Source organism: Kogia breviceps, chromosome 11 (assembly GCF_026419965.1).
Source record: "Kogia breviceps isolate mKogBre1 chromosome 11, mKogBre1 haplotype 1, whole genome shotgun sequence".
Taxonomy (NCBI): Eukaryota; Metazoa; Chordata; class Mammalia; order Artiodactyla; family Physeteridae; genus Kogia; species Kogia breviceps.
In genome coordinates, this window is record NC_081320.1 from 72,276,835 (window position 1) to 72,304,669 (window position 27,835).

The 27,835-nt window shown below is 38.5% G+C and overlaps 1 protein-coding gene and 1 pseudogene across 1 annotated transcript in view; both read left to right on the forward strand.

The window, feature by feature from the left end:
• The window catches only part of CDKL4 (cyclin dependent kinase like 4), a 102,064-nt gene that overhangs the window by 41,238 nt on the left and 32,991 nt on the right, over positions 1–27,835 (forward strand). The window contains exons 7-9 of the mRNA XM_067006919.1: positions 756–838; positions 2,315–2,371; positions 4,444–4,578. Of these exons, the coding sequence (XP_066863020.1) occupies positions 756–838; positions 2,315–2,371; positions 4,444–4,578 (275 nt within the window). The remainder of the gene's footprint in view (positions 1–755; positions 839–2,314; positions 2,372–4,443; positions 4,579–27,835) is intronic.
• LOC131765211 (large ribosomal subunit protein eL31-like) lies at positions 5,811–26,713 on the forward strand (annotated as a pseudogene).

Below are 27,835 nucleotides of genomic sequence, written 5' to 3' on the forward strand. Positions count from 1 at the left end.
TGCAGCGTCCTCAGCTCTTGTCTACTTCCACCTGGTTGGAAGAGAACATAACCCAAAAGATCAGCTGCATCTTTACGCCAGCAGCGTGGATGCAAACAAAGTGATGGGTATTTATTAATCCCTTCCCATAGGCTCTCCTGGCAGCATGGCTGCTGGGCAAGGGAACTACTGCTGTCTGGTCTGATGCAATTCCCTGTGTGGTCCCAACACATTCTGCTGGAGAATTCCGGAGCATGAAAAATGTGGGGTAGAGTATCACTACAGGCCACACCTTAAGCTTATGCTGTTTAATTGATTTCCTACAAGGTTGTGGAGATTTACATTAGGCAGATGTTAGACAGACCTGAGTCTGAATCCTGGGTCTGTCACCTAATGACCATGTAACTTTAGACAGCTGATCAAACCTCTGAGCCTCATTCTCTGACTGGGACAGTATAAATGAAAAATAGCAACGATTGTGAGATGGTTATGAGATTAAATGGGATCATATGTGTAAAGCCCTCCAGACCACTTGCTTACCTCCTCTTTTGGTGGCGGCTAAATGGCAGACCAAACCATGTGTGGCAAAGAGAGTTCCTTGGGAGCATTGACCTTACCTGAGAAGGTATGTTTTTGCAGTGACCCATTCCTTCCAAATCTGGAGGGAATGATCAGGCTCAGTATTTCTTTCACATCTGGACCTCAGAAGTTAACCATTTAAGCATTATGTTATTTTTAGTAAATTTATCATGAGTTATGTGGTTCATATTTTACAGGAAAACTAATCCCAAGACATCAATCTATCTTTAAAAGTAACCAATTTTTGCATAGCATCAATATTCCTGAAACAGAAGATATGGTAAATTGCTTGATTCTGGTGTTTTGTTATTTGTGTTGCTACTTTCTTTAAAGGGGCAGTTGTTTCTTTTTTAATGTGTGTGCTTTGGACTCCTGTTTTCCTTACGACACACTGACACAGGTCAAAAGAACTATGTAAAACTACATAAAATGAACCAGGAGAATGCTTTAAAAGTTTACTTGCCCTATGTATTCAAAGATTAATTCAATTTTAAATTTGAAGTGAAAGTATACTTAGTTCCTTCATAAATACCATGATCCTTTTAATCAAAACACCTGGTACCTTGCCCTGAAATAATTATGAAATAATTATTTTCTCATAAACAGTACTTACCATAGTTGTCTCTATTTTGAAAAAAAATGCATTCTCTATTTTCTTCAGCTTCTGAAACAAAGCTCAAATCAATAGAAACTGTTTCTTCACAACATATATTTCCACATGGAAGGTCATTCCACAAAATGATCCTCGTATCCAAATCAAAACTGCAAACCACAGTGATCACCTCTACACTCTTCCTGTGCTCTTTGCCTTTTTGTGGGAATCTACCAATGACTACTTGACCCTCTTACTCTCTGTAGTCATTGATTTCCTCTCTGTGTTACCTAAGATTGGGCTATGATCTTTAAAACTCTGTGTGATCTAGATTCTGCCTGTAGAATGAAAGGACGGTCAGGGGAAGCATGTGCCATGCTCCAGCTGTGCTGGAGGTGGGGAGAGTCTGCAAAGCCAGGTCATGATTTATGGCACCTGTGAACCATCAGCTTCAGGTGGTCCCAACTTCTCTAAACACCCTGTTCATCTTAAATTTATTTCGTATAATACCTTGATTTATGTACTCGATTTCTTTTTTATTATATTTGTTAAGGCTTTTAACAAATATAATAAAAGGTTAAAAGTTGAATTACAAGTCTAGAGGTTGAATTACAAAAGATTATTTATATAACATGTTTGATTTAAAGACTAAAATACAACAAATTCACAAGTACCTGCTGCCTAGTTAAGGAAGGAGAATATTGCCATTGACTTGGAAGCTTCCCCCTCCCCATGTACTCTTCCTCAATCCCATTCTCTTCCCCCCTTACTATTCTGAATTTTGTGTTCATCATTCTGTTGCTTTCCATAGTGCTCTTAATTATGCAGCTCAGTGTATTTTCATTAATGCTCAAAGCATTTCTGTAAGTAGATCAGGCATCCCTATAAGTAGATATTAGGGTACTGTTGTAGGATTTCAGAAAGGGACATTTAGCATGAACATTTACCAAACACTAATTGCAAAACACTGTGAAGTTAATAGCTTCAATTGTTCCCATTACACTATACAGTAGTGTAAAATTATGTAAAAATATGATTTTTAAAAATCTTCAAAATCTAACCTACTAGGGGGTCTTTCTCCAAAGTATTCTTAATGCTAATATATTTTAAATATCCATTACGTTGTTGTTAGGTAACATTGAAATGCTTTACTTTGTTTTTTAGGAAACTCTTGAAGAAAAGTTCTCAGATGTTCATCCTGTGGCTTTGAATTTCATGAAGGTACCTAAGCATAAATTATAACCATTATTGACTGCAAGTCATAATGATTGAAGCTGGTAACTCTGGGGTGGGGGGGTGGACAGTAGGGCAAATAATGCCAAGGTAAAAATGTAGTCATTGAAACAGTTAAGGAACTGTAAAATAATTACAGTTAAAGGAACATCAGTGGTTTAAACAGTAATCTTTCTAACATATCCATTAAAATTAGTAGAAGATGAAAGAGTATAATTAAGGTCTGCCGTGATGAAGACCATACTTCTTCTGCATTCATTAGGAAATTTGACTGTTAAGTCAGTATATTCAAGACTATGGAAATTTATGAGGATAAATGTACTCCTTAAGTTTGAAGATCAAGAATTGTGCTGTAAAACAAAACAAAACAATGAATTGTGCTGTAGAGGGAAGAGATATGGGGATATATGTATATGTAAAGCTGATTCACTTTGTTATAAAGCAGAAACTAACACACTATTGTAAAGCAATTATACTCCAATAAAGATGTTAAAAATAAATAAATAAATAAAATAAAAATTTAAAAAATAAAAATAACTGTGCTGTCCAATATGGTAGCCACTAGTTACATGTTATATTAGGCACTTGAAATATGGCTGATTAGAATTGAGATGAACTATATTTCTATGAAAATTACTTTAAAAAAGAATATAAAATATTTCATTAATAGTTTTTAAAATATTACATGTTGAACTGATAACATTTTGGATACACTGGGTTAACTAAAATTTTTAATTGCTTTTTAAAAAAATCTGTAGAAGATCAGGCAAAATCAGAACCATGCAGACACCAAATATAGCCCCTGTACCAGGGCCAAAAGAGATAGTCAAACAAAGGACAAATTCTAATTAAAAGCAGAAGAAACTCATCTATGACGAGTATGCCATTCATGCTTGACCAACTGAGGCCGTGCTAGAAAGTGTGCCTCTTCCATTCAGTGTGGACGCTGAAAGCCTTTAGTGGTATAGGGATGGAGATACTAGTATGAGTATCTATCTTTAACAACCAATTAAGTTATATTTATAGCAATGACTTCCATACCACTGATCAGAATGACTACTCATCAGAATGAGCTTTTTAAAAATATACATTCCAATAAATAACCTCAGACTGACAGAAGCAGAATCTCTATGAATAGGACCTTGGAATTTGTATCTTTAAGCCTCCCCCTAGGTGATTATGATAAGCAGCCCAGTTTGAAACTCTTCTGATCTAGAAAGTAGAGCCATCTGGATGACCTAGAGTCAACTTTGTAGACCAGCCTTTGTGCTAGTGCTGGTCACTACCTAGGTGCTATCCAGGGTGCTGGATTCCTTCAGTATGAGTCCTCCTGAGACTTGGAGGCTGACACCTCTGAGCTCTCAGACTGCCCTTACCACTGCTCCACTGGACTTCACCTGCCTTCTACCTGTCTCACTGCTCTGACTTGCCCTAATCCAGCACTCTGCAGGCCCTGTCCTGGAAGTCTAATTCTCCAACCTTGCTCTCAGGTTGTTCTGACCCCGCCTGCAATTTAGCAAAACCCCTGAGGGGTTGGTGGAGGGTAGGTCAAGCCTTGTAAACCCAATCCATTCTCAGGTGGCTTCTCAAACTTGAACAGGTATTAGATTCACCCTGAAGGCTTGTTAAACACAGATTGCTGGGCCCCACCCCCAGTGCTTTTGATTCAGTAGGCCTGGGGTTGGACCAAAGAATTTGTATTTCTAGCAAGTTCCCAGGTGATGCTGATGTAGCGGGCCTAGGGACCACATTTTGTGGAGCCCTATAAACTATTTGCTTTGACAAGTGATAAAGAAATGTCATTGGTGAAACGCACCTGACCTACATTTACCCCCTTCGAGACATTGAATGTTCATCAAATCTACCCTCAAAAGACTCTGAAAGGGCAAAAGAAGAGCAATTCCAGTTATTAACAAGTTCCAAGTACTGGATACTATACAAACTTGAAGATTTTCTAAACTCGTATTTTCTCTACCAAGTTATTATTCAGAGTTTTTGGGGCACAGTAACAAAACAGGCTCCTCTTTTAATATCTTCTTTGCTCTTCCCGTATTCCATAGGAGTGTCTGAGGATGAATCCAGATGACAGGTTAACCTGTGCCCAACTCCTGGAGAACCTCTACTTTGATTCTTTTCAAGAGGACCAAATTAAAAGAAAAGCATGTAATGAAGGAAGAAACAGAAGATGTCAGCAGGTACCTCCATTCAAAAGTTAAAGTGCTGTAAAAATGATTATTTTCCTTCTCTACCTTTCAAAGTGAGACTAGGCGGGCACCAAGATCTCTTTGCACTGGTTTAGTTGTATTTGTTTGTCTAATAAATATTGGTGATTGATGTCATAAAACCATAAAACTATGAAAATATACAGATTGTCACAAAATCTTATTCCAAATACACTTAAGTTATTGCACAATTCTTTTCTTACACTGATTCGATATCCCCGCTGCCAGGTCATGTACCCAAAACACAACAGTTTCAAACAAGTAAGCCCCGATTACAGCAGAACTGAGTTTGACCAGCATTATGGAAGAATCCCGGTACCTTCTGTAGCCTCCAGATGCCCAGTAAAGGAAACTTGACTATTCTGTCTTTTCACTCGTGGCAGGCACCTTAGTCTGCCTTTCCTAGGCTTTTCCTGGAAGCCAAGGACAAGTTCTGGACGGATACAAAGAGCTGAAACTCAGATATCTGAGAACCAAATCCTGTCCTAAAATGTGCCAATGTTGTAGAATAATACAGTGAATATAAAGACAAACACTGATTCTGTAGCTTATTAGGCAACTACCATTTACTTGCAAAACTTTGAAGTTACAACATAAACTCCATGAAAGTAGGTTTCTTTGAGGTTGGGGTTTTTTCCCCTTACCTGTATCCCCAGCACCTAAAACAATATCTGTTACATCAAAGGTACTTAATAAATATTATCCAAATAAATAAGTAGGTGAACATTGCTTACTAATAAGCCAGGATGGTAATTTTCCATTTTTCAGAAACTGACGATTGTCACATTTTGCGTTTGCTTAATCCTCCACCGCTGATCTACTTTTTTGTTCATTTATCTTCTCATTAGCATCTTTACCATAAAGGAAAAAAAGTGGTCTCTTTCAATAGTTAAAATAGAAGTTTGTTGGGAGAGAAAGATCAAACTAATCAATAAGATGACATGTTAAGATGACGTCTGTGTATCCAAAATCTTTATCCAAAATAAAAATCCAAATTTGTATTACATAGGTCATTTTACCTTTAACTGTTCAAGTTACATGTTTGCAAGTTAAGCCCAATACAGTTGACTTAAATAACCAAAAAATTAGGGTTTGTTCAAATGAGTCTGAGGCAGCAATTTGAAATACAGTGTGAATTTTGTGTAAAAACACTGTCCCCTCAAAAACATCTCACCACCTTCCCCAGCTTTGTCCTGGGAGGGTGGATGGCGGCCCTGCTCCATCCTGCATCCTGGTCCCAGATCCACTTTCCACCACGCTCACCTCCAGGTGGGTGGGGACACTGCTCTCCCTTTAAGTCTCCAGTTCACAGCTGTGCTACCCTTTCTTTAATACTTTGTGGCCCAGCTGATACAGATCAGGGACTTTACAGAAGGCCTTCCCAAAGACCCAGGACAATAGAAGGAAAAGAAACACCAAGAGCAGCATGCACCTAGAGAATGTCATTTACAAAGACAATGTCATGTTCTCCGTGCTTAGCCATCTGCATCCTGTCCATCTCTATGTGCTAGCCCCACCAGAGCCCTCACCACGAGACCATGCCTAGCCGCCTCCCTCTACCAGGTGAAGTCCATAGAGAGCAAGGCCAAGAGAAAGACAGGGATGTCTTTCAAGTTCTGGTTTTCTTTCTGAGCACACACCTCTTTCCTTGACATTTTACCATATCAGAAAATAAACTAAAAATTCAGAAAGATCTTTTCATATAGGGTGGTTTCACTTTGTAAGTTAAAATTTCTACCTAGATCTTAGTTTCTATATCTCTGAGTGGATAAAACCAGCAGTTTCCCTAAGACTAAATATTGTTTAAAATTGATAGTAAAGAGGTTTTAAATCTTTGCTGTTCTGCCAATATCCTAAAATTAATATCCAAAGTTAAAAATTTGAGATGGGTAGAATGTAGACTCTTAGAATTATTGTTTTTTTTTAACATCTTTATTGGAGTATAATTGCTTTACAATGGTGTGTTAGTTTCTGCTTTACAACAAAGTGAATCAGTTATACATATACATATGTTCCCATATCTCTTCCCTCTTGCGACTCCCTCCCTCCCACCTTCCCTATCCCACCCCTCTAGGTGGTCACAAACCACCTAGCTGATCTCCCTGTGCCATGTGTCTGCTTCCCACTAGCTATCCACCCTACGTTTGGTAGTGTATATATGTCCATGCTACTCTCTCACTTCATCACAGCTTACGCTTCCCCCTCCCCATATCCTCAAGTCCATGCTCTAGTAGGTCTGTGTTTTATTCCTGTCCTACCACTAGTCTCTTCATGACATTTTTTTTTCTTAGATTCCATACATATGTGTTAGCATACAGTATTTGTTTTTCTCCTTCTGACTTACTTCACTCTGTATGACAGACTCCAGGTCCATCCACCTCACTACAAATAACTCAGTTTCATTTCTTTTTATGGCTGAGTAATATTCCATTGTATATATGTGCCACATCTTCTTTATCCATTCATCTGTTGATGGACACTTAGGTTGCTTCCATGTCCTGGCTATTGTAAATAGAGCTGCAATGAACATTTTGGTACATGACTCTTTTTGAATTATGGTTTTCTCAGGGTATATGCCCAGTAGTGGGATTGCTGGGTCCTATGGTAGTTCTATTTGTAGTTTTGTTTTTTGTTTTTTGGGGTTTTTTTGTTTTTGTTTTTGTTTTGCGGTACGCGGACCTCTCACTGTTGTGGCCTCTCCCGTTGCGGAGCACAGGCTCCGGATGCGCAGGCTCAGCGGCCATGGCTCACGGGCCCAGCCACTCTGCGGCAAGTGGGATCCTCCCAGACCGGGGCACGAACCCACGTCCCCTGCATCAGCAGGCGGATTCTCAACCACTACGCCACCAGGGAAGCCCTATTTGTAGTTTTTTAAGGAACCTCACTACTGTTCTCCATAGTGACTGTATCAATTTACATTCCCACCAGCAGTGCAAGAGTGTTCCCTTTTCTCCATACCCTCTCCAGCATTTATTGTTTGTAGATTTTTTGATGACGGCCATTCTGACCTGTGTGAGATGATATCTCATTGTAGTTTTGATTTGCATTTCTCTAATGATTAATGATGTTGAGCATTTTTTCATGTGTTTGTTGGCAATCTGTATATCTTCTTTGGAGAAATGTCTATTTAGGTCTTCGGCCCATTTTTGGATTGGGTTGTTTGTTTTTTGTTATTGAGCTGCATGAGTTGCTTGTAAATTTTGGAGATTAATCCTTTGTCAGTTGCTTCATTTGCAAATATTTTCTCCCAATCTGAGGGTTGTCTTTTGGTCTTTTTTATGGTATCCTTTGCTGTGCAAAATCTTTTAAGTTTCATTAGGTCCCATTTGTTTATTTTTGTTTTTATTTCCATTTCTCTAAGAGATGGGTCAAAAAGGATCTTGCTGTGATTTATGTCATAGAGTGTTCTGCCTATGTTTTCCTCTAAGAGTTTGATAGTGTCTGTCCTTACATGTAGGTCTTTAACCCATTTTGAGTTTATTTTTGTGTATGGTGTTAGGGAGTGTTCTAATTTCATACTTTTACATGTACCTGTCCAGTTTTCTCAGCACCACTTATTGAAGAGGCTGTCTTTTCTCCACTGTATATTCTTGCCTCCTTTATCAAAGATAAGGTGACCATATGTGTGTGGGTTTATCTCTGGGCTTTCTATCCTGTTCCATTGATCTATATTTCTGTTTGTGTGCCAGTACCATACTGTCTTGATTACTGTAGGTTTGTTGTATAGTCTGAAGTCAGGGAGCCTGATTCGTCCAGCTCCATTTTTCATTCTCAAGATTGCTTTGGCTATTCAGGGTCTTTTGTGTTTCCATACAAATTGTGAGATTCTTTGTTCTAGTTCTGTAAAAAATGCCAGTGGTCGTTTGATAGGGATTGCATTGAATCTGTAGATTGCTTTGGGTAGTAGAGTCATTTTCACAATGTTGATTCTTCCAATCCAAGAACATGGTATACCTCTCCATCTATTTGTATCATCCTTAATTTCTTTCATCAGTGTCTTATAATTTTCTGCATACAGGTCTTTTGTCTCTTTAGGTAGGTTTATTCCTAGATATGTTATTCTTTTTGTTGCAGTGGTAAATGGTAGTGTTTTCTTCATTTCACTCTCGAGAATTATTGTTTAATAGCTGGTGGACATCTATCTTTTAAACCCTGACTAGATACTCATAAATGAGTTTATTGAAATAAATCATAGTACATCTCTGAGAATCTTAGAATAAATCATAGAAACTAATTTTCAAGTATCAGAGAATCACAATTTTTGGAAAAAGTAATAACCCTGTTTAATTTTTTTAATTGATGTCTTTTGACATCTTTGCACCACATGTATCCTTTTTGTTTTGCCACCTTTAAATCAAACTGTACGAATAGGAATTATTTTCAATTTACTTTCCTATTTTTGTCGTGTTCTGCTATTAGAATCAACTGTTGCCTCTCATACCAGGAAGCCACATCTCCCCCACACCTGATGGAAGAAAACAAGTCCTCCAGTTAAAATTCAATCATCTTCCAAACATTTAGTTCTTTCAAGTGGAAAGTAATTTAATAGGTACACATTTTTGTACCAGAGGAATAGGGATTCTCAGTGTTTCAAATGCAAATGAGCCATATGAAAATTAAGATGCTTTCTAGAATTGTTTTGCTCTGATCATTACTGATTCCTCTGCCCATGCTTTTTACATGCCAACTTTATCTTTTAGAACATTTTCTTTAAATGTTACAAAGTCTGAACCTGCACATATGGAGGAGACGTTTTCAATTTCATCAGAGCAGCCCCTCTTGAAGCAATGTGTATCGACAATTTGTGAGCTTGTACTTTGATTTATGAAAAAGATTTACATTTATCATCTTGCTTCAGCTGACCACATGCTGTCTTAGAGCAGTATCAAATAGCTTGCCTAGCTGTTGTTTGTGTAAGGAATGGCATTATGTTTCTGCATTTTAATTCACTCTTATTGTAACCAGGTCTGTTGAGTAATGCTGGTGTTTTATTTTGTGTTTTTTTATTGGTGTAGGAAGGGAACCTTGAAGTGTCATCTAGGTTCATCCCTTAATTCCAGGGCAGACTCTACTTTCGCTGTCTCATAAGGCATTGACAATTCTATTTTTAAAGCTAGCTAGAGAACATGCCATACATTTACACAGAAAGTCGTGGATGAACTGCAAGGAATCACCATCCTTGTGACATCATGCCCTGGGATAATTGACTGCTGACTATTGCTCTCCTTTGGTGCATCATGGTTCCTTATCCTTTTCTCCTCCTGACTAAATCATCTCAGTACCTAAACCTGTCCTCCTGGGTGTATTTTCTGCATTGTCAACACTCTCTTCCAAACATTTGCATCCATAGCCTCTATAAACTTGTGCAGCCCTACACTCCGGCATCATGGTAAGGTCAAGTTTGTAAACACTTTTGAGAACAGGAAGATTATCATTCAATTAACTTCATTTTGTGTCTCTTATCCAAAAAAGACACAGACAAACAAAACACCTCAATATGTGAGCTGAATTTATCTTGGGATATTTTCCCAAGTAAACTTGACACACACACACACACACATACATATATGTAAATGTATGTTTATAATTATAAATTTTGAAGCATCATAGTAGATACCTTTTATCCTGGACATCTAAAAATGATACAGACTGTTTGAAAGTACTTTTAGTTTGCTAGCAAGGAACTCATGTAAAATAATAGCATGAGGCTGTCTATCATCACTGTCTGGCATAAAGGCACAAAATAGTGATGTCTCTATCAATAAATACTAAGATTATTTCATTAAACTTTTTCTGCTCCTGGGTCTGGCATGCTTACATGAACATTGTCAGATTTTGCGAATATGCATAATTCGAGAAAATCCTTGTATTTGGCACCAAGGCACCAAGCATAAATTGTTATTAAGAAAACACAGTTCCACCTTAACGTTCATCTCTAAAAGTCTGTTGCACATATAAATATGGCTCTGTAAACTTCCAGAGAATCTCATTCAGTTACTTGGGTGCATCTCTTTATTAAGGAATTATGGCATCTAAACAATAGTTCCTTGCTCACTGGAAGGATATTTTAAGTGGGCTTATTTAGCCATTTAACGTACTCAGTGTGAATATAAGCTGCTAGGATCTTCTTTATTTTCATCTTTTTATCAGAATGTGCCTCTTCAGATTTGTATGTTTCTTGCATTTTTAATAAGATGATACCAAAGGTGCAAGGACAATGAGAAATAAAAGGCAACATTGATTAAAGATTTCTTTTTAGCTTTCATAGTGCTTTTATCATTGAAACCTTCTTATTACCAAACCACACGTGCTACTCCAGCTCTCCTAAGTGTATATACACATATACACTGTATATATATATATATATATATATATATATATATATATATAGGGTTGACCAAAAGTTTGTTTGGGTTTTTCCATAACATCTTATGAAAAAAAAAGAAGGAACTTTTGGCCAACCCAGTAATATATATATATACATACACAAACATATACGCAGGTATTAAGAAGACAGCACAAGACTCCATTATCCATTTTATAACTGTGCTTCAAACAACAGGGGAATTTTGGGCAGGGGTTGGTAGGGTGACTGTCTTCCCTTAATTTTTGCTTACATTTAAGAATCAATTCAAACTAGCATTTCTCTCTCAATTTTTTTCCTTAGACAAATCCATCGTTTAGGTATCACTGAGGAGAGGAGAGGGGAAAGCATCTAATGCTTAGAAAAATGTTCCGATGCAGTCATATTAGCTTGAAGAAAAGGAATCTTCTGATGACATTTGCATACTTATATCTCCCTGGGTGGCCCAGGCCCCAGAGCACTACAGCTGCCTGTATCACTCAGGGGCACATGTCTCAAAGTGAGACTCTTTTCGAAGTGCGTATTTCTCACCTCCGTACTTCACAAATTCCCTCGCATTTCTCAGCCACAGGGAAGACAGTTGCACTTGTACCCAAATTAAATAATGACTTTTGTAAAAGTTATCCTCAGCAAATAGGCTTGCCCCAGGCTCTGTGCAGAGGCTCACGCGATTCTATAACCATGCGTTTCCTTTTACAGTCTTGCACAGTTTCTGGCTTACCTGGGACTTGTCTCACCGTGCCAGCTTCCAGGCTTTTTAATTTATTTATAGAGTTCTTCCCCAGTGCTGTCCAAATACTACACTGTCATGGTGAGTGATGCCACCTAAATACTCCTTTTCTCCACCTCAGTGTGACCTCTTGGCTCCCTGGTTTCCTCAGACTTTCCACAGACATGTACCTGGGAATCTCTAAGCTGCTTGCTTGCCTTTCTTTCTTTCTTTCTTTCTTTCTTTCTTTCTTTCTTTCTTTCTTTCTTTCTTTCTTTCTTTCTTTCTTTCTTTCTTTCTCTCTCTTTCTCTCTATCTTTTCTTTCTCTTCCTTCCTTCCTTCTTTCCTTCCTTTCTTTCTTTCCTCCTTCCTTCCTTTCCTCCCTCCCTCCCTCCCTTCTTTCTTTCTTTTTTCCTTTCTTTCTTTCTTTCACAGAGCACTTTACAGAGAATTAAAAGTGCAGACCTTACTTTTTCTTAGTGCTCCTGCTTCTTCGAGGGAGAAGGAAGTGCGCCATAGAAAGGACATTTGATTCAGCTTGTGTCAGCCCCGTAGGCCTATTTGCTCAGACTCTGTCTTTGGTCTCTGTTTCAGTCCCGGTGATATCTGAATGTGATTGTTCTGACTTGCTGCAATCACAAAGCCCTTGAGGGGTCACTTTTTGAAGACTACTTTAACTAGACTGAATCATTAAAAAGTGGTGTTCAAGAGGCAACTGTTGAATGCTTTGGATTAGGGGGATGATTGAGTAAAGGGTAACAACAAAGCTCCCAAGCAGGGAATGAAGATGTGATCAGGGAGATTGTCCTTCTCAGGTAGCTCTCTCACTGTTCTTTAGTGCTCTTGGAGGTTCCCCAAAATACAAGATGTAAGAAAATTAATATGTTATTTTTAATAAGATGAAAACATTTTCAATTCCGAAGATGTTGTATGGTCCTTTAGCATACTTGCCACAGAATTGCAATTTTTCAAAAAGATACTTTCTTAGTCATTTGTCACCACCAGGATTTCCAGTCCTGGTCTTGGAACAACCTGAACAGCACAGAGTTCTCCGAAAGAAAAAAAATCTTTTTTTAAATTGAAACGTACTACCAGAAGAGAAATGATCCTAAAATTCTACAAACAGTAAAATCTTGAAAAAATTGAGGTGTCAGTATCAGATATTAACTAAATCACAGATATGCCAATTTCTAATGCACATAGTTAAGACAAAGATAAAATGCCACTCACAAGTTAAAGTAATATTCTAGGTATGTATGTGTATTTGTTTTCTGCTGGAATCGTTAACAAGTTCATTCGTGTTTTAAGAGAAGACTGAAAGTCTTTAAGAGTGGTAGTTTAGAGAATAATAGAAATATCATTTGGTCTGCGAGTTAGGCCACTGGGTTCTAGGCCTGGCTTGCAGCTTTCTGTGTAGCCTTGTCACAACATGTAACTTTATTTTGCCTCCATTTTCTCATTTGTAAAATAAGAGAGTGGATAAACGAGGTGATTTTTTTAGGCTCCCCTTCAGCTCTAAACTTCTATGATTCTCTGTAGCACGTGGTGTTTGTGTCCTGGACATATCTCCCACTAGAAGAGGCTTTCTAGAGATTGTTTAACAACATCAAGATAAATTTTGCTGTTTATGATCTAGCCAGGAGCAAGGAGATTCTCTCTCTCTCTCTCTCTCTCTATCTCTCTCCCTCTCTCTCTTTCTCTCTCGCCTGCTTTCTTTCATACTCACACAAACACACACACAACACCCCCTGCTAGTTCTATCAAGTCAATAGCAGTTTACAGACAACCACCTAACAGAGGTTAAATTTTATAAACGAAAGTGGATTTTAAAGCTAATTATCACTGGATTTTAATAATGTAAATCAAACAGGTATGCTTTCAAAATGCAGACTAATATGTAATCACTCTGCTGTTTTAATCTAACTCTAATTAGCTTGGATATGACATGCTGTGAAATACTAATTTAAGATAACCGTTAAGGCAAAGAACATTCCGTACATTTCTAACTTCAGTAAAACTTTTAGTAGTTTCAGTAAATGATAACTTAATGGAATTCTACAAATAGATCTGAATTATATCTTTTTTATATTTCAGCAACAGGGACGCAGGCTCAGTCAATCTTATACTTAACTTATTGTTTAAAGCTTATAATCAAGCCAAGAATTGGTTATATTATTTAACAGGAATATAAATGACTTCTATTTATAAAGTTAAAATTCTTCTTTTCTGTCGTGATCACTAGTCACTGACTGTATCTCTAAGTATTGTTATATCGAAGATGTTGTATGTCTACTTAAGATTTTAGAGCATATTTGTAAAAAAAAAAGTCCATTTCAAATCACATGAAATTATAGCTATATTTCAATTAGCACTGATAATTAGCATAATGGCAATTCATGCTCCTAGAAACAATTCACTACAAAGCAGTTTTAGCTGTATTATGTTACATATACATTTTTTTTTTTTTTTTTTTTTTTGTGGTACATGGGTCTCTCACTGTTGTGGCCTCTCTCATTGCGGAGCACAGGCTCCGGACGCGCAGGCTCCGCAGCCATGGTTCATGGGCCCAGCCGCTCCACGGCATGTGGGATCTTCCCGGACCGGGGCACAAACCCGTGTCCCCTGCATCAGCAGGCGGGACTCTCAACCACTGCACCACCAGGGAAGACCTATGCATAATATTTTTAAATTTTTTCTTAAGATACTTGGAAAACCTAAGGATGGGATTAAATACTTAGGTGACTTTATGTTTGAATATGTAACTTAACCTGAATATGTTCTTTAGCTTATTTTAATAAAAGTTAGAACTATTTCTATCTCCTAATTTCTGTTCAACTCAGCTATTAGTCCATTGTCTATTACTTTGTATTCAAGTGAGAAAAACTGTCGTCTTCATATATAAATTCCAGAATTTGTTATTTAATTTCTTATCAGTTGGAATTTCTGAACAGCTGATGTGGCAGACTATTTCTTTTTTTGCCTGGGGCTGGGAATTTTACAAATGGAAAAACTAGCAAAATTTTACAAATGGAAAAACTAGCAAAATCTTTTCCAGTCTAACTGGCTAGATGTTTATCTCTGAGAACATCTTTATAACTTTACTTTGAGGCTGTAAGATTCTTTTTCTTCCCGTTCAGATATTTCTCTGGCCCTTTACAATACTTAAACTACAAGATATGAAATGTTCTTGTATCTTCAAGCCCAAGCTATCACAACAGTTTCTGCTGTAGGTTTAAAAAGACAAAAAGGCTCAAGACCAAACTTAGACTAATGATCAAACGAGAGACAAACAATTGGTAAAATAATGAATGAGGTCACTATTTAAATATGCTTCAATTCTTTCATTTTCTTTTGAACTAACCTTTCTGCTTTCATTATTTTTATCGGCACTTATGTAAAAAGAGTGCAGTCAGTTATTTCCAGCAGTAACTGCAACAATTTCAACCCACGTCAGTTTTACCATGACACTTTGCCAGTCCTCTTATCAAGAGGTGAAGTCTCCCTCCCTCTCCTCATCTTGTGACCTGTGTCTTCCTTAGATGCCCTGTGCCATTTCTGGGCCTAGCCCTTGAAAGCCCTGGCAGCTTCTGCCTTCTCTCTCTGGGGAAGCCAGCATCCATGCTGTAAAAAAGTTTGGGCTAGATACTACTAAGTAATAAGATACCACGTGGAGAAGAAGAGGCTGCTGGAGGGGCACCAAGGGGGCAATCATGTGAGTAAAGCCTTCCCGGACCTTCCAACTCTAGTGTAGCCACCAGCTGAATGTCACCAAATGAGTGTCCCTAGCCAGCATCAGGTAGAACAGGATAACTGCCCAGCTGAGCCCAGTCAACCTACGCAACTATTAAAAATAATAAGTCAGGGGTTTTAAACCACTACTTTGCAGGTTGGATTTGTTATGCAGCAATAGATAACTGAAAGAGTATGTTTTTAAATCGTATACCATTGCAGTGGAGAAACATACTCTCAAATTTTATGCAAACTTAAAGTAAGGCATAAGGTCTGATGTTATTTTTTTTTTTAATTTTAATGAAGTATATTTGATTTACAATGTTGTGTTAATTTCTGTTGTACAGCAAAGTGATTCACTTATATATATTCTTTTTCTTTTTTTAATTTTATTTTATTATTTGGCTGCATCGGGTCTTAGTTGTGGCACACGGGATCTTCATTGCAGCTTGTGGGATCTTGCATTGCGGCGCACGGGATCTTTCATTGCAGCGTGCGGGATCTTTCATTGTGGCGCGCAGGCTTCTCCCTAGTTGTGGCGTGGGCTCCAGAGCACACAGGCTTAGTTACCCCACAGCAAGTGGAATCTTAGTTTCCCAAGAAGGGATCAAACCTGCGTCCCCTGCATTGGAAGGCGGATTCTTAACCACTGGACCACCAGTGGTTATATATACGTGGTTATATATATGTGGTATATATATATACCACATCTTCTTTATCCATTCGTCTGTCAATGGACATTTAGGTTGTTTCCATTGAAAATAGTAAATAGTGCTGTAAATAGTGATGCCATGAACATAGGGGTGCATGTATCTTTTCAAATTATAGTTTTGGGGTCTGATGTTATTTAACCTAGAATTCAGTACATACTCTAGGGACTCTGAAAACCATTCCTCCCTGTTACCCACTGGCCTCTACCTTTGAATCTCATTTATCTTAGTCAAGGCTGCTATACTTCCAAGGGGGAAATCATCTTCTCATAAAGCATGTAAAACCACCCCATGTGGGAAATCTAAAGCACCATAATGAAGAAATGGTCCAGACATTGTAGTCTACGAAGTTCTTGCTAGAAATCTGCTTGATTTCTTCACAGTGATTTAAGAGGAAATTTCCTTCTTTTTGCATGAAAAGTATTCGCATCCATGTTAGCTGACTGGATGGACGCCAGAATACTCATTTTCTACCTTTTGCCACACACACCCCCAAAAATAACCACTCAGTCAGTTTGGGTCCTGATGGGTGTTTTTGAAGCAGTGCACTTCGCTCCGCTTCCCACTCACTAGACATCACCTGCATCATCTTCTGGCTCTTAGGGGAAAGACCAGTCACACTGAAAGAGCTTCTCCTCATAACCAAAGATCTTTAGCACTTTTGACTATTCAAGATAGCTGGTGCCATTGTCTTTCCACATTTCCCCTTTTTCTCTTTCAACTGCAAAGGCATCCAACCAGAGGTGACTTTGGCTTTGCCACTTATAGGTCATGACCTTTGATAATCAGGGTCTTCAACTCTAAAATGAGAATTTGAACACCTGAAGTTGTTAAAAGTATTAACTGAAACATTATGTTAATATACTTTGTAACATAAAGAGCTATGTAAATACCGCTTATTATTTTTAATACCTTCTAGAACTTTTGAATACATTTACTTCTACAGTTAATATGTGATCCCTTGAAATAAATCTATAGAGTTTTTTAAAATACAGTAGTTGCCATGTTCCCTCCCAAAGAAGTATGAGAACTCATCCTACTCAATGGCTCCTGTCTTCCATTTGGTGGCTCTTGCATTTCCAACATGAAAGGATCTTACCTTCCAGCAAACAAAAATGTCAAGTTTTTCTTTGTATACAATTTAGTTTATTGGCACTATTTAAAATGTCTGCTTATTGCCTAGCAAACACTACCAAGTACTAGGAAGAAACAGAAGTAAGGCCCTCAGTGGAATATGTAGCCACCAAGAAGAATCAGCTTAATGGGATTTAACCAGAAAGGCACAAATTAAAATCTCACCAGAAAACCTAAAGACACCAACACCAGCATCATGAAATAATCTGACCACGACTCCAAGAGATTTCCTAAAGTGTTGGAATCATCAGAGATAGGAGAGTTGGCTGGGGAGGTACAACTAAATTTTGAAGAAAAAGCATTTTAGGTATGGGAATACACAAAACAAATTTAATATTGTGTTTTGTTAAACAGCCCAGGATGATTAGTTATAGGAAACTCAACTAGAGAAAAAGCAAGAGATCCAGGCTAGAGAGGCGAGTCTTAATTTAATCTCTGTATTCTGGCAATTGAAGTTGTATAAACAATTTTTATTCCTGATGCAATGAGGAAGTGCCGTGAATGAGAAGGAAAGTCAGGCCTAATCTTTGAGAAATACTTGCACTGAGAGGAAAAAGGACAGGATGGAGAATTGTCAGAGGCACCAGGCAGGGGAAGAATCAGTATTTGTCACTGGTCCATCAGCAGTCCCCATCTGAAGATCTCCTTTCCACCGTTCCTCCCTTCCTCTTTCCTAATTCTCCTCCTCTCTAGCCACACAGCTACTTTTCTTGGATTTGAATCCCTATCCTACGTCTTCAGTTTCTTCCTTTACCAAATACCCATCACTCCACTCTACTCTGGCAAAGACAGGCTCCATTATCCAATTAACTTCCTCCTGGATTTGCTAATCTCCTACTACCAGTACCTGTAATTTTCAGGTCAGAGAAAAACATCCTGAATTTAATTTTCTCTAATATTAAAGAACCCCCTGTAAAACACCAGCACTATTTTATATAAACTAAATTTGGAAGTAATCTTAGATTGAATTCAAATAGATCTATAAGATATATTTGTTTTAAAGATTGACATCTCATTGGATGTCCTACACTCTGTTATTTCTTCAATGCAATCCCCTTTAGGGGGAAAAAAAAAAGAACCCTCACCAAAATTGACTCCATCGATGTTCCCTTTAACTCATGGGTTTTTAGCCATGAGTTGGCTTCAAGGGATCCATTGGAAGTCCCCTCCTCCGTTCCCAAATCCAGATTGCAAGTGTAACCGAGGGCTATTATTGCCCCAAACTCCAGAGAGCTTTGCTGGGTTAATACCTGGACAGCTCACAGTACCTCTAATCTAGGGCAAAGGACCTCTTCCCCTTTGCCCTGCTACTCACCAGCTTGCCTTTCCCTGCATCTCGAGCTCTTTATGACTTGAAATAGGGCAAAACCGTGACTAATTCCACCTTACAGGCTGACTGGCCTAGAAGAGATAAAAATCCCTTCCTCATTCTGCCTTAAATAGTTAACATTTAGAAATGCATCTGGGTTCCAAAATAACCCCACTGAGAAGCTATTAGAGAGATAAAGTACCAGTTAGAATTTTTGTGTGAATTTGCTTAAAGGAATACCTTTCCCAAGAGCTGTTTGTCATCAGAATGTTGAGAAAATAGAGGAGTGGGCTAAGGTAGGTGGGACTGTTGGGTGGCTGGAAGGCAACATGAGGGCAAGGGGTCTTTCTTTAGGGATTGGGAGTGAAGGGCAACACAAGGGGTGAGAAATGGAGGTGGAAATATGCCTCCAACAAACCATGTCCACTTTGAAACTTTATCAGTGCCGTCTCTGTCCATCATTTCTTACAAAGCACATGCATCAAAGCAGCATGGGGAGGTGGACATACCTTGGGTTCTAGAGCCAGATCTGCGACTAACTACATTGTTTTGAAGTCTTCCCTTCTCTCTCTGGCTGTAATAAGGAGTATTCAAGCTCAGTGTCTTTAAGGATCCCTCTGGCTAAGATATTTTGTGAAGTGACATGGACAAAACGCTGTCATCTATCTCTTGTCTTTTTCCTGTGTCCTCTTCCACTCTCCTTTTCTCAGGTCTGTGGACAGAGTAATGGCCTAGCTAAGAATCACACTCTATCTGCTTCCCAAAGAAGGACCTCATCCTGTGTCCTTCCACTTTTCCTGATCTACTCCGGGGTCTCCTTTCTCCCTTCTGTCTGCTGCAGAGAGCTAGCTCCTTATTGGCAAATGCAAAGTCCTGGGGGGTGCACTTGCTTTGCAAGAGCCCGGCCTTCATTTTGTAAGCAAACCAAAGATATATGAGGTATTAGATGGTTTATGTTATTCAGCACTGAGCTTGGGTTTTGTTTTGTTGCTGCTGTTGTTTTGTTTTGTTTCGCCTTGGAAAGCACTTTAAACTCCTTGTTGTCACAGATGATGGCACACCATAAATAGATGAGCTGGACGGCACTCTGAACTGGAAGAATACCATTCTTGCCCATAAGTGCACAACATGCCCTTTGATCAATAACATCGACAAAGGAGACTACACATGGCTGAGAGAATAGCTATTAACCACAAGTGAAATTGAAACTTCAATGTTCAAATTGCACAATTCCTAAGGACTAAAGTAAATTCTTGGCCAGGATCCCAAGAAGACTCCATCTAGCAACATTGCCAGGAGATTTTCCGGCACTCTCAGTATATAAAATCCCAGAACATTATTTACAGTACTTTTATTTTACCTCAACTTGCTAACCACATTACCTTATCTTGCACAAATTTACAACGTGTTTTTTGTTGGTTTTTTATTTTTTCAGAACTTTTAAACCCATAAGGGAGTGGTAATAACCAATGCAGTTGAATATTTTAGGAAACTTGACAGGATCAAAGCTAGAGAAAAGCATTAAATAATGATAGAAATCTCAAGCCTTATGTAGTATAAAGGAAAGAAATATTTAAAATCAATATTCAGAATATAATGCAGCAATCATATGTTGATATACAAATCACTGATGAATTATGGGGACAATTTATGGCTTTTTCGATTCATCCTTAATTTCACCAATTTATGCATTTACACATGTGTATTGTAACTTCTTCTTATCTGTTGGCTTTTATGTTCTTGATAGATTAACTGGTCCAAGGGAATTAAATTACAGTCAGCTCTTATCAGATGTCAGGCATCGTACTGGATGCTTTATATCAATATAAACACTCCCTAATATACTCTACCAAACACCGTAGGAAGTAGGTATTGTTAGCCATATTTTACAAGTAAGAAATCTCAGGTTCAGGGCTTCCCTGGTGGCGCAGTGGTTGAGAGTCCGCCTGCCGATGCAGGGGACACAGTTTTGTGTCCCGGTCTGGGAAAATTCCACATGCTGCGGAGCGGCTGGGCCCGTGAGCCATGGCTGCTGAGCCTGCGCTTCCAGAGCCTGTGCTCCGCAACGGGAGAGGCCACAACAGTGTACCGCAAAGGCCCATGTACTGCAAAAAAAAACAAGAAAAATAAGAAGTCTCAGGTTCAAAGACATAGCCAGAAAGTAGCAGAGCCAGAAGGTAGCGATCTGAAAACTTCCACCAAACTTTTCACTTATTTTTGCATTTAAAGGTGGTAAGCATTTAAAGGTCTGAAGCTAACCCTAACTGTAGCCCTAACCCTAACTCTAACCCTAACCCTAACCCTTGTTTGGGGGCATTTTCAGTTTTTTGCTGAATTCTTATATCCTGATAGTTGTAATTTCCCCAAGGCCAACCTTAACTAAAATAACTATGTAGGGCTTCCCTGGTGGCGCAGTGGTTGAGAATCCGCCTGCCAATGCAGGGGACGCGGGTTCGAGCCCTGGTCTGGTAAGATCCCACATGCCGCGGAGCAACTAGGCCCTTGAGCCACAACTACTGAGCCTGCGCCTCTGGAGCCTGTGCTCCGCAATGAGAGAGGCCGCGATAGTGAGAGGCCCGTGCACCGCGATGAAGAGTGGCCCCGCTTGCCACAACTGGAGAAAGCCCTCGCACAGAAACAAAGACCCACCACAGCCAAAAATAAATAAATAAATAAATTTTTTAAAATAAATAAAAAATAAAATAATTATGTAAAAACACTGTGTCCTTACCTAAATAACTAGTCCCAAACTATAACAGGGTGTTTGTTCTCTTTGCCAGTAGATCTCATCACATTTGTAAACGAAGGTATCTGCATATTCTTCTTCTGTATATGCAGGGTCTAGCTCTAACCAAAGTGATGGTACTGAAATTATCATGAAATGTGAGCAGTCTAAACACTACATAAAAAGTTATAATTTAGGGCTTCCCTGATGGCGCAGTGGTTGAGAGTCCGCCTGCCGATGCAGGGGACACGGGTTCGTGCCCCGGTCCGGGAAGATCCCACGTGCCGCGGAGCGGCTGGGCCCGTGAGCCATGGCCGCTGAGCCTGCGCGTCCGGAGCCTGTGCTCCACAACGGGAGAGGCCACAATAGTGAGAGGCCCGCGTACCACAAAAAAAAAAAAAAAAAAAAAAAGGTATAATTTAAAACAGAGTCCTTTGTGAGATTACACCAGTCTTCTGATTTTTACAGATAAGGAAGCCAGAACCTTGAAAAAGGTAAAGGACCCACAGAAATGTCAAACATAGATTAAATAGGTGGTCAAAACTGTATTTGTTTTATTTAACTACTTGTGTCTCTTCATTGCCTTATTTGATAATGGATTTGAGGCAGTTTCTATATATCATAATTATAAAATAAAATGAGAGAATAATTTCCTAAAGCAAGAATGATGAAATGTTCTAAAATTAGAAAGTGGTGATGGTTGCACAGGCTATGAAAATACTGAATGACACTGAATTGTGTACCTAAAGAATAAATTTTATGGTATATGAATCATATATCAGTAAAACTTACATTTTTCAAAAGAGCAAGACTTTATTTCTTTTAATAGGTTAGAGGATAAAACGAAGGATTGGTGACTTTTAAATTTTTATTTATTTTTATTATTTACAGTCTCTCTTCTCTATTCCGTATTAGAATATCACCAGTGAATTGGCCCAAGTCATATTAGCTTAATGAATCAAGAACACTGATCTATTGCCACTAATTCTCAATTGTGGAGTATTAGGCCAGGTTTCAAAGTTTCTACTGGGGTTGAGAAATTGTTTTTGAACAAGATTCTGGAATATATTTCCAAAGAGAATTCATTTTTCCCATGAGAAATCTCTGAGTAAATTAAAAGCCGTAAACGAAGGGGTCTTATTGATTTCTATTAAGAAATAGAAAGTTAAATCTGTTGCTCTTATTATACAGGCATACATTTGTATACAAGCATACATTTTAAACAAAATCTTTTAATATTAGTACACACAAATTGATCTAGGAATCCTCCTTCAAATTTTTTTTGAATATTTTTTAACATCTTTATTGGAGTATAATTGCTTTACCATGGTGTGTTACTTTCTGCTGTATAACAAAGTGAATCAGCTATACGTATACATATATTCCCATATCTTCTCCCTCTTGCGTCTCCCTGCCCTTCTTCAAATTTATCATAGAATATAACGAGCTCAGAGAAAGACTTGAAAACAACGATATTCATCCTAGCATTATCATTATTTATAGTAACAAAAAAGCTAAAACAAATCTAAATGTCCAACAACAGGAGAATTTTAGGGTATAGTGGAATATTGTACAGTCCTTTAAAATGGGGTTTTAATTTATTTTAAAATCTATATTACTTTTCTGATTACAGAGATAATAACAATATACATATTATTTTAAAAATTTAAACTGCCAAACATTTCCACACAACTCCTTCTCTTAAGACATAAACAAAATTAAGTGCTTGGTGAATATTTTATATGACCATCCTATAATACTGCTTTACAACTTGCTTTGTTCACTTCATAATGAATCTTTGCACATCACTTTCTGCACATCTCCCTCACTAGCTTGTTTTTGGTTTTGGTTTTGTTTTAACATTGTTAAAAACTATTCAAGACTCAGGGAGATGTTCACGATATAATGTTAAGCGAAAAAAAAAGCAGACTAGAAAACATTAAGTATGGTATGATCCTAAATTGGGTAGGAGGGGGAGTAGCAAAGATTATACACAAATTCATATAAAGACTGAAAGAAATACAACAAATTGTTAATTATGGTTAATTCTAAGTGGTAGAATTGTTAGCAACTTTATTTTCTTCTATCTAATATTTTGTATTTTCCAAATTATCTATGATGAGCATGTTAAAAAATAGCACTGGCTTTTTCTGTTTCCAAAAATAATTTTGGTTTCTTGTAGGCAATCTGGAAAATGCAGATAAACCCAAATAAGAAAATAAGAAGTCACTCACAATCCAACTACCCTGAGATAATAATTGTTGTCTTTTAGATACATTTTTTTAAATTGGTGTATAATTACTTTACAATGTTGTGTTAGTTTATGCTATACAACAAAGTGAATCAGCTCTATGTATACATATATCCCCTCCCTCTTGGACCTCCCTTACACCCCCCATTCCCCCCATCTAGGTCACCACAGAGCACCGAGCTGAGTACTACACAGCCGCTTCCCACCAGCTATCTGTTCTACACATTAAGTAGTGTATATATGTCAATCCCAATCTCCCAATTCATCCACCCCCCCCCCAAACAACTTTGTGTGTGTGTGTATATTTTACAAAGATAAAATTACGCTGGCCATAATTTTTGTAACTGACCTTTGTCCCTTTGTCACTTAAATGTAGTGTGAACGTTTAAAAAATTTCACTAAACACTCTTCTACAAAATGTTCTTTTGGCTACACAGGACCATAATTTATACATAGGATTCAGTTATTACCATTTTTGCTTTTATAATTGATGTAGTGAGCATTTGTATGAATAGCTCTTTGTGCATATATACTATACAGTATTTTCACCTGGATAAATAGCTAGAAATGGAATTGCTGAGTCAGGTGGTCTGCAAAATTTTAATGCTTCTGATACTTATTGCCAAGACATTCTTCAGAAAAGATTTAGCAAGTTTTCCTCCCAACAGTGGAAAGAAAAGGTGGTCATTTTCCACACCTTCAGCACTGCCAGGTGTTAGTAATCTGGAAACTGACTTTTATTATTTTTTCTCTTAGTGGGAAAATGATAAATGTTTTTTTACAGAAAACTTAGAATGTACAAATAAGCAAAGAAAATAAAAATCATAAGGATATCATCAACCACTGATTCTTCCTCTGTCTATATATATGTGTGTATATGCACATATTCATATGTACATATTTACTTCTTCTTTTTTTTTTTTTTTTTTTTGTGATACGCGGCCCTCTCACTGCTGTGGCCTCTCCCCTTGCGGAGCACAGGCTCCGGACGCGCAGGCTCAGCGGCCATGGCTCACGGGACCAGCCGCTCCGTGGCATGTGGGATCCTCCCGCACCGGGGCACGAACCCGCGTCGCCTGCATCGGCAGGCAGACTCTCAACCACTGCGCCACCAGGGAAGCCCAATATGTCTATATTTTAAAAAGGAAAGCTGAGTAGGGGGATTAAGAAACTTGCCTTAGGTTATATAGTTAATATGTGGCAGAGCTGAGATTAAACTATCTTTTAGTTTTTTTAAAGATTCCTTGTTCTTATGTCCATTAGGAACCCCTAGAAGGTTTCATATTCCCTGTCATGGGGGATGGCCAACTTTGCTAAAAGCATAAGTACTGACCTAACCCTTTTACTGAAATAAGAGTATTTATTATTTTGAATTTAAAAGATGCTTGTGTATAAATGAGTGGATGAACAAAAAAACAAATAGGGAGGGAGGGAGGAATCTTCAGTACAGACGAATTCCAGATAATATACGTAGATACTGTTCCCTCCAAGAGATAGAGCTCAGTTCCCCTCCCCTTGAGTGTGGGTTGCACTTAGTGACTCTGTTCCAAAGAATAGAGCACGAAAAGGGAACATATAGTGACTTCAGAGTAGAGGGACCTGGCAGAGCCCACCTACCCATGTGATCCATGTTAACATCTCCAGGGATCAGTCATCATGGTGATTACATGGACCCCCTGATCTGCTGTGAAGAGAAGGGTCCTTCTTCTTCCACTTTTCACACCTTATTATTATTACTACTTTGGCTGCACCATGCAGCATGTGGGATCTTAGTTCCCTACCAGGGATCAAACCCATGCCCCCTGCAGTGGAAGCATGGAGTCTTAACCACCGGACCTCCACAGAAGTCGCAGTCTCCTCTTTTTCTGTTCTTGCTTCCCAATTAAGGATCCAGTGTCCAGCCAGAGTGTGGCCAAAAGGAAAAACTCAGATGAGGCACGGCAGGCTGATCTCTAGGGCTTGATCCCAGGGACACAACTAGTTTTCCTGTTAGGGTTGTGGTTTTTTTAATATTTAAGAATTTATTTATTTATTTGGCTGTTCTGGGTCTTAGTTGCGGCATGCGGGATCTTCATTGCCACAAGCGGGATCTTTTAGTTGTGACATGTGGGATCTTTAGTTGCATCATGTGAACTCTTAGTTGCAGCATGCGGGATCTAGTTCCTTGACCAGGGATCAAACCTGGGCCCCCTGCATTGGGAGCTCGGAGTCTTAGCCACTGGACAACCAGGGAAGTCCTAGGGTTGTTTTTTTTGTTTCTGCAGAACTGAAAGGCCTCTGGTTACTCTTATTGATTAGTTCATTTCTCTGATACATTTCTAACTCAATTATTAGTGAGCAAAGGGGGTGGTGGTGAGGTCCACTCCTGTGTTGACTTCAAGCAGCAGGGATTGGGTGCTCCTACTTCAGTGCTGGCTGACATCACAAATGAGCATGGAAAAGAAAACTGTGTTAAGATTATCAAGCAGTTCCAACCTGGCCTCAGCAAAATTGCTCCCACAAAGAAGGGTGGAGAGGATAAGAAGGGTTGTTCTGCCATCAACAAGGTGGTGACCAGAGAATACACCATCAATGTTCACACGTACATCATGGGGCGGGCTTCAAGAAGAGTGCCCCCAGGCACTCCAAGAGATTAGGAAATTGCCTTGAAAGAGGTGGGAAATCCCAGTGTGCACATTGACACCAGGCTCAGCAAAGCTGTCTGGACCAAAGGAATAAGAAATGTTCCATACGGTGTCTGTGTTCGGTTGTCCAGAAAATGTAGCGAGGATGAAGATTCACCAAACAAGCTCTATACGGTGGTTACCTGTGTACCTGTCACCACTTTCAAAAACCTACAGACAACGTGGATAAGAACCAATTGCTGATTGTCAAAATCATAAAACTGGGAAAAAAGAGAGAGAGAGATCACTAAGTACCCAGAGGACAATATAACTCTGTTTGTTATCTTTAGCTGGACTATCTCTCCAATATTTCTTTAGATCATGAACCAGGGCTGTTTCCCTGGTTACAAAGGCCAACTCACTAGGACAAAGGGCACAATGGTTGTGTTATTCCAGGAATTTGTAATGGCAAATGCCAAGCTTTCATGTGAATATGTGTATGTGTCCTGAGCTTTCGGAAGAGACTGTTCGTTTGTAGACTTGTAGATTACTACAGCTCTCAACCACTTTGTAAACTGCTGCCTTATTTTTTCCCCTTAATAAATCATGAACATCTATTCATGTTATTAAATGTTCTTCTACAAATCTTCCACAAATGTGATCTTCTCAAAATGACTAAATAAATTAAGAGGTGCACATCAAAGGAATACTCTGTGTATTTGAAAGAATGAGGTAGTTCTCCATGTGCTAATATTGAACAATCAAATTCTTCATATTGAAGAATTAAGTATAAAAAGCCAATGGCAGGGCTTCCCTGGTGGAGCAGTGGTTGAGAGTCCGCCTGCCGATGTGGAGGACACGGGTTCGTGCCCTGGTCCGGGAAGATCCCACATGCCGCGGAGCTGCTGGGCCCGTGAGCCATGGCCGCTGAGCCTGTGCCTCCGGAGCCTGTGCTCTGCAAAGGGAGAGGCCACAGCAGTGAGAGGCCCGCATACCGAAAAAAAAAAAAGAAGCCAAGGGCAGAGCAGTGTGTATAGTAAGCTACCATAAAAGAAAAAATGTATATGCATATATATTATTATATGTAATATATATATGGAAGACTGTCTCTGGAAGGATTGAAAGGGAAACTGCTATCAGTTGCCTTCAAGAAGGAAACTCAGTGGCTAGAAGACATGGGTGGAAAAAGGTTTATTTTTTTTTACTGTATAGCCTTTTATATCTTCTTAAAAAATTTTGTAAGACACTCATGAATTATTTAAAGGACTAATTTTTTTTAAATTACAACATTATAGTTAGTGCCTGCCTAGTACATACATTAGGTTATTTCCAGTTATCACTATTATATATAACGCTTCATGCCACACACCTTAGTAGCTAAATCTTTGCCTATGTTCTAATTTCCTTCAAATAAATTACTGTAAGTGAACTTGCTGAATCCAAAGGTGGGAACAGTTTTAGGCTTTTGGATATGTTTTGCTAAACTCTCCAGAAAGGAATGAACTTACATATTTTATTTCGCTACACCCTCACTAACAAGAAAAAGGTTCTATTTCTTTTTACTTTGATAGGATAAAATATAATATAGATGTGTATATTTATTTATTCCATTATATTTTATACTATATATATATATACACACATATATATATATAATTATATGGTTTGTTTTGCTTCAAAGGAGTGCATGGATGG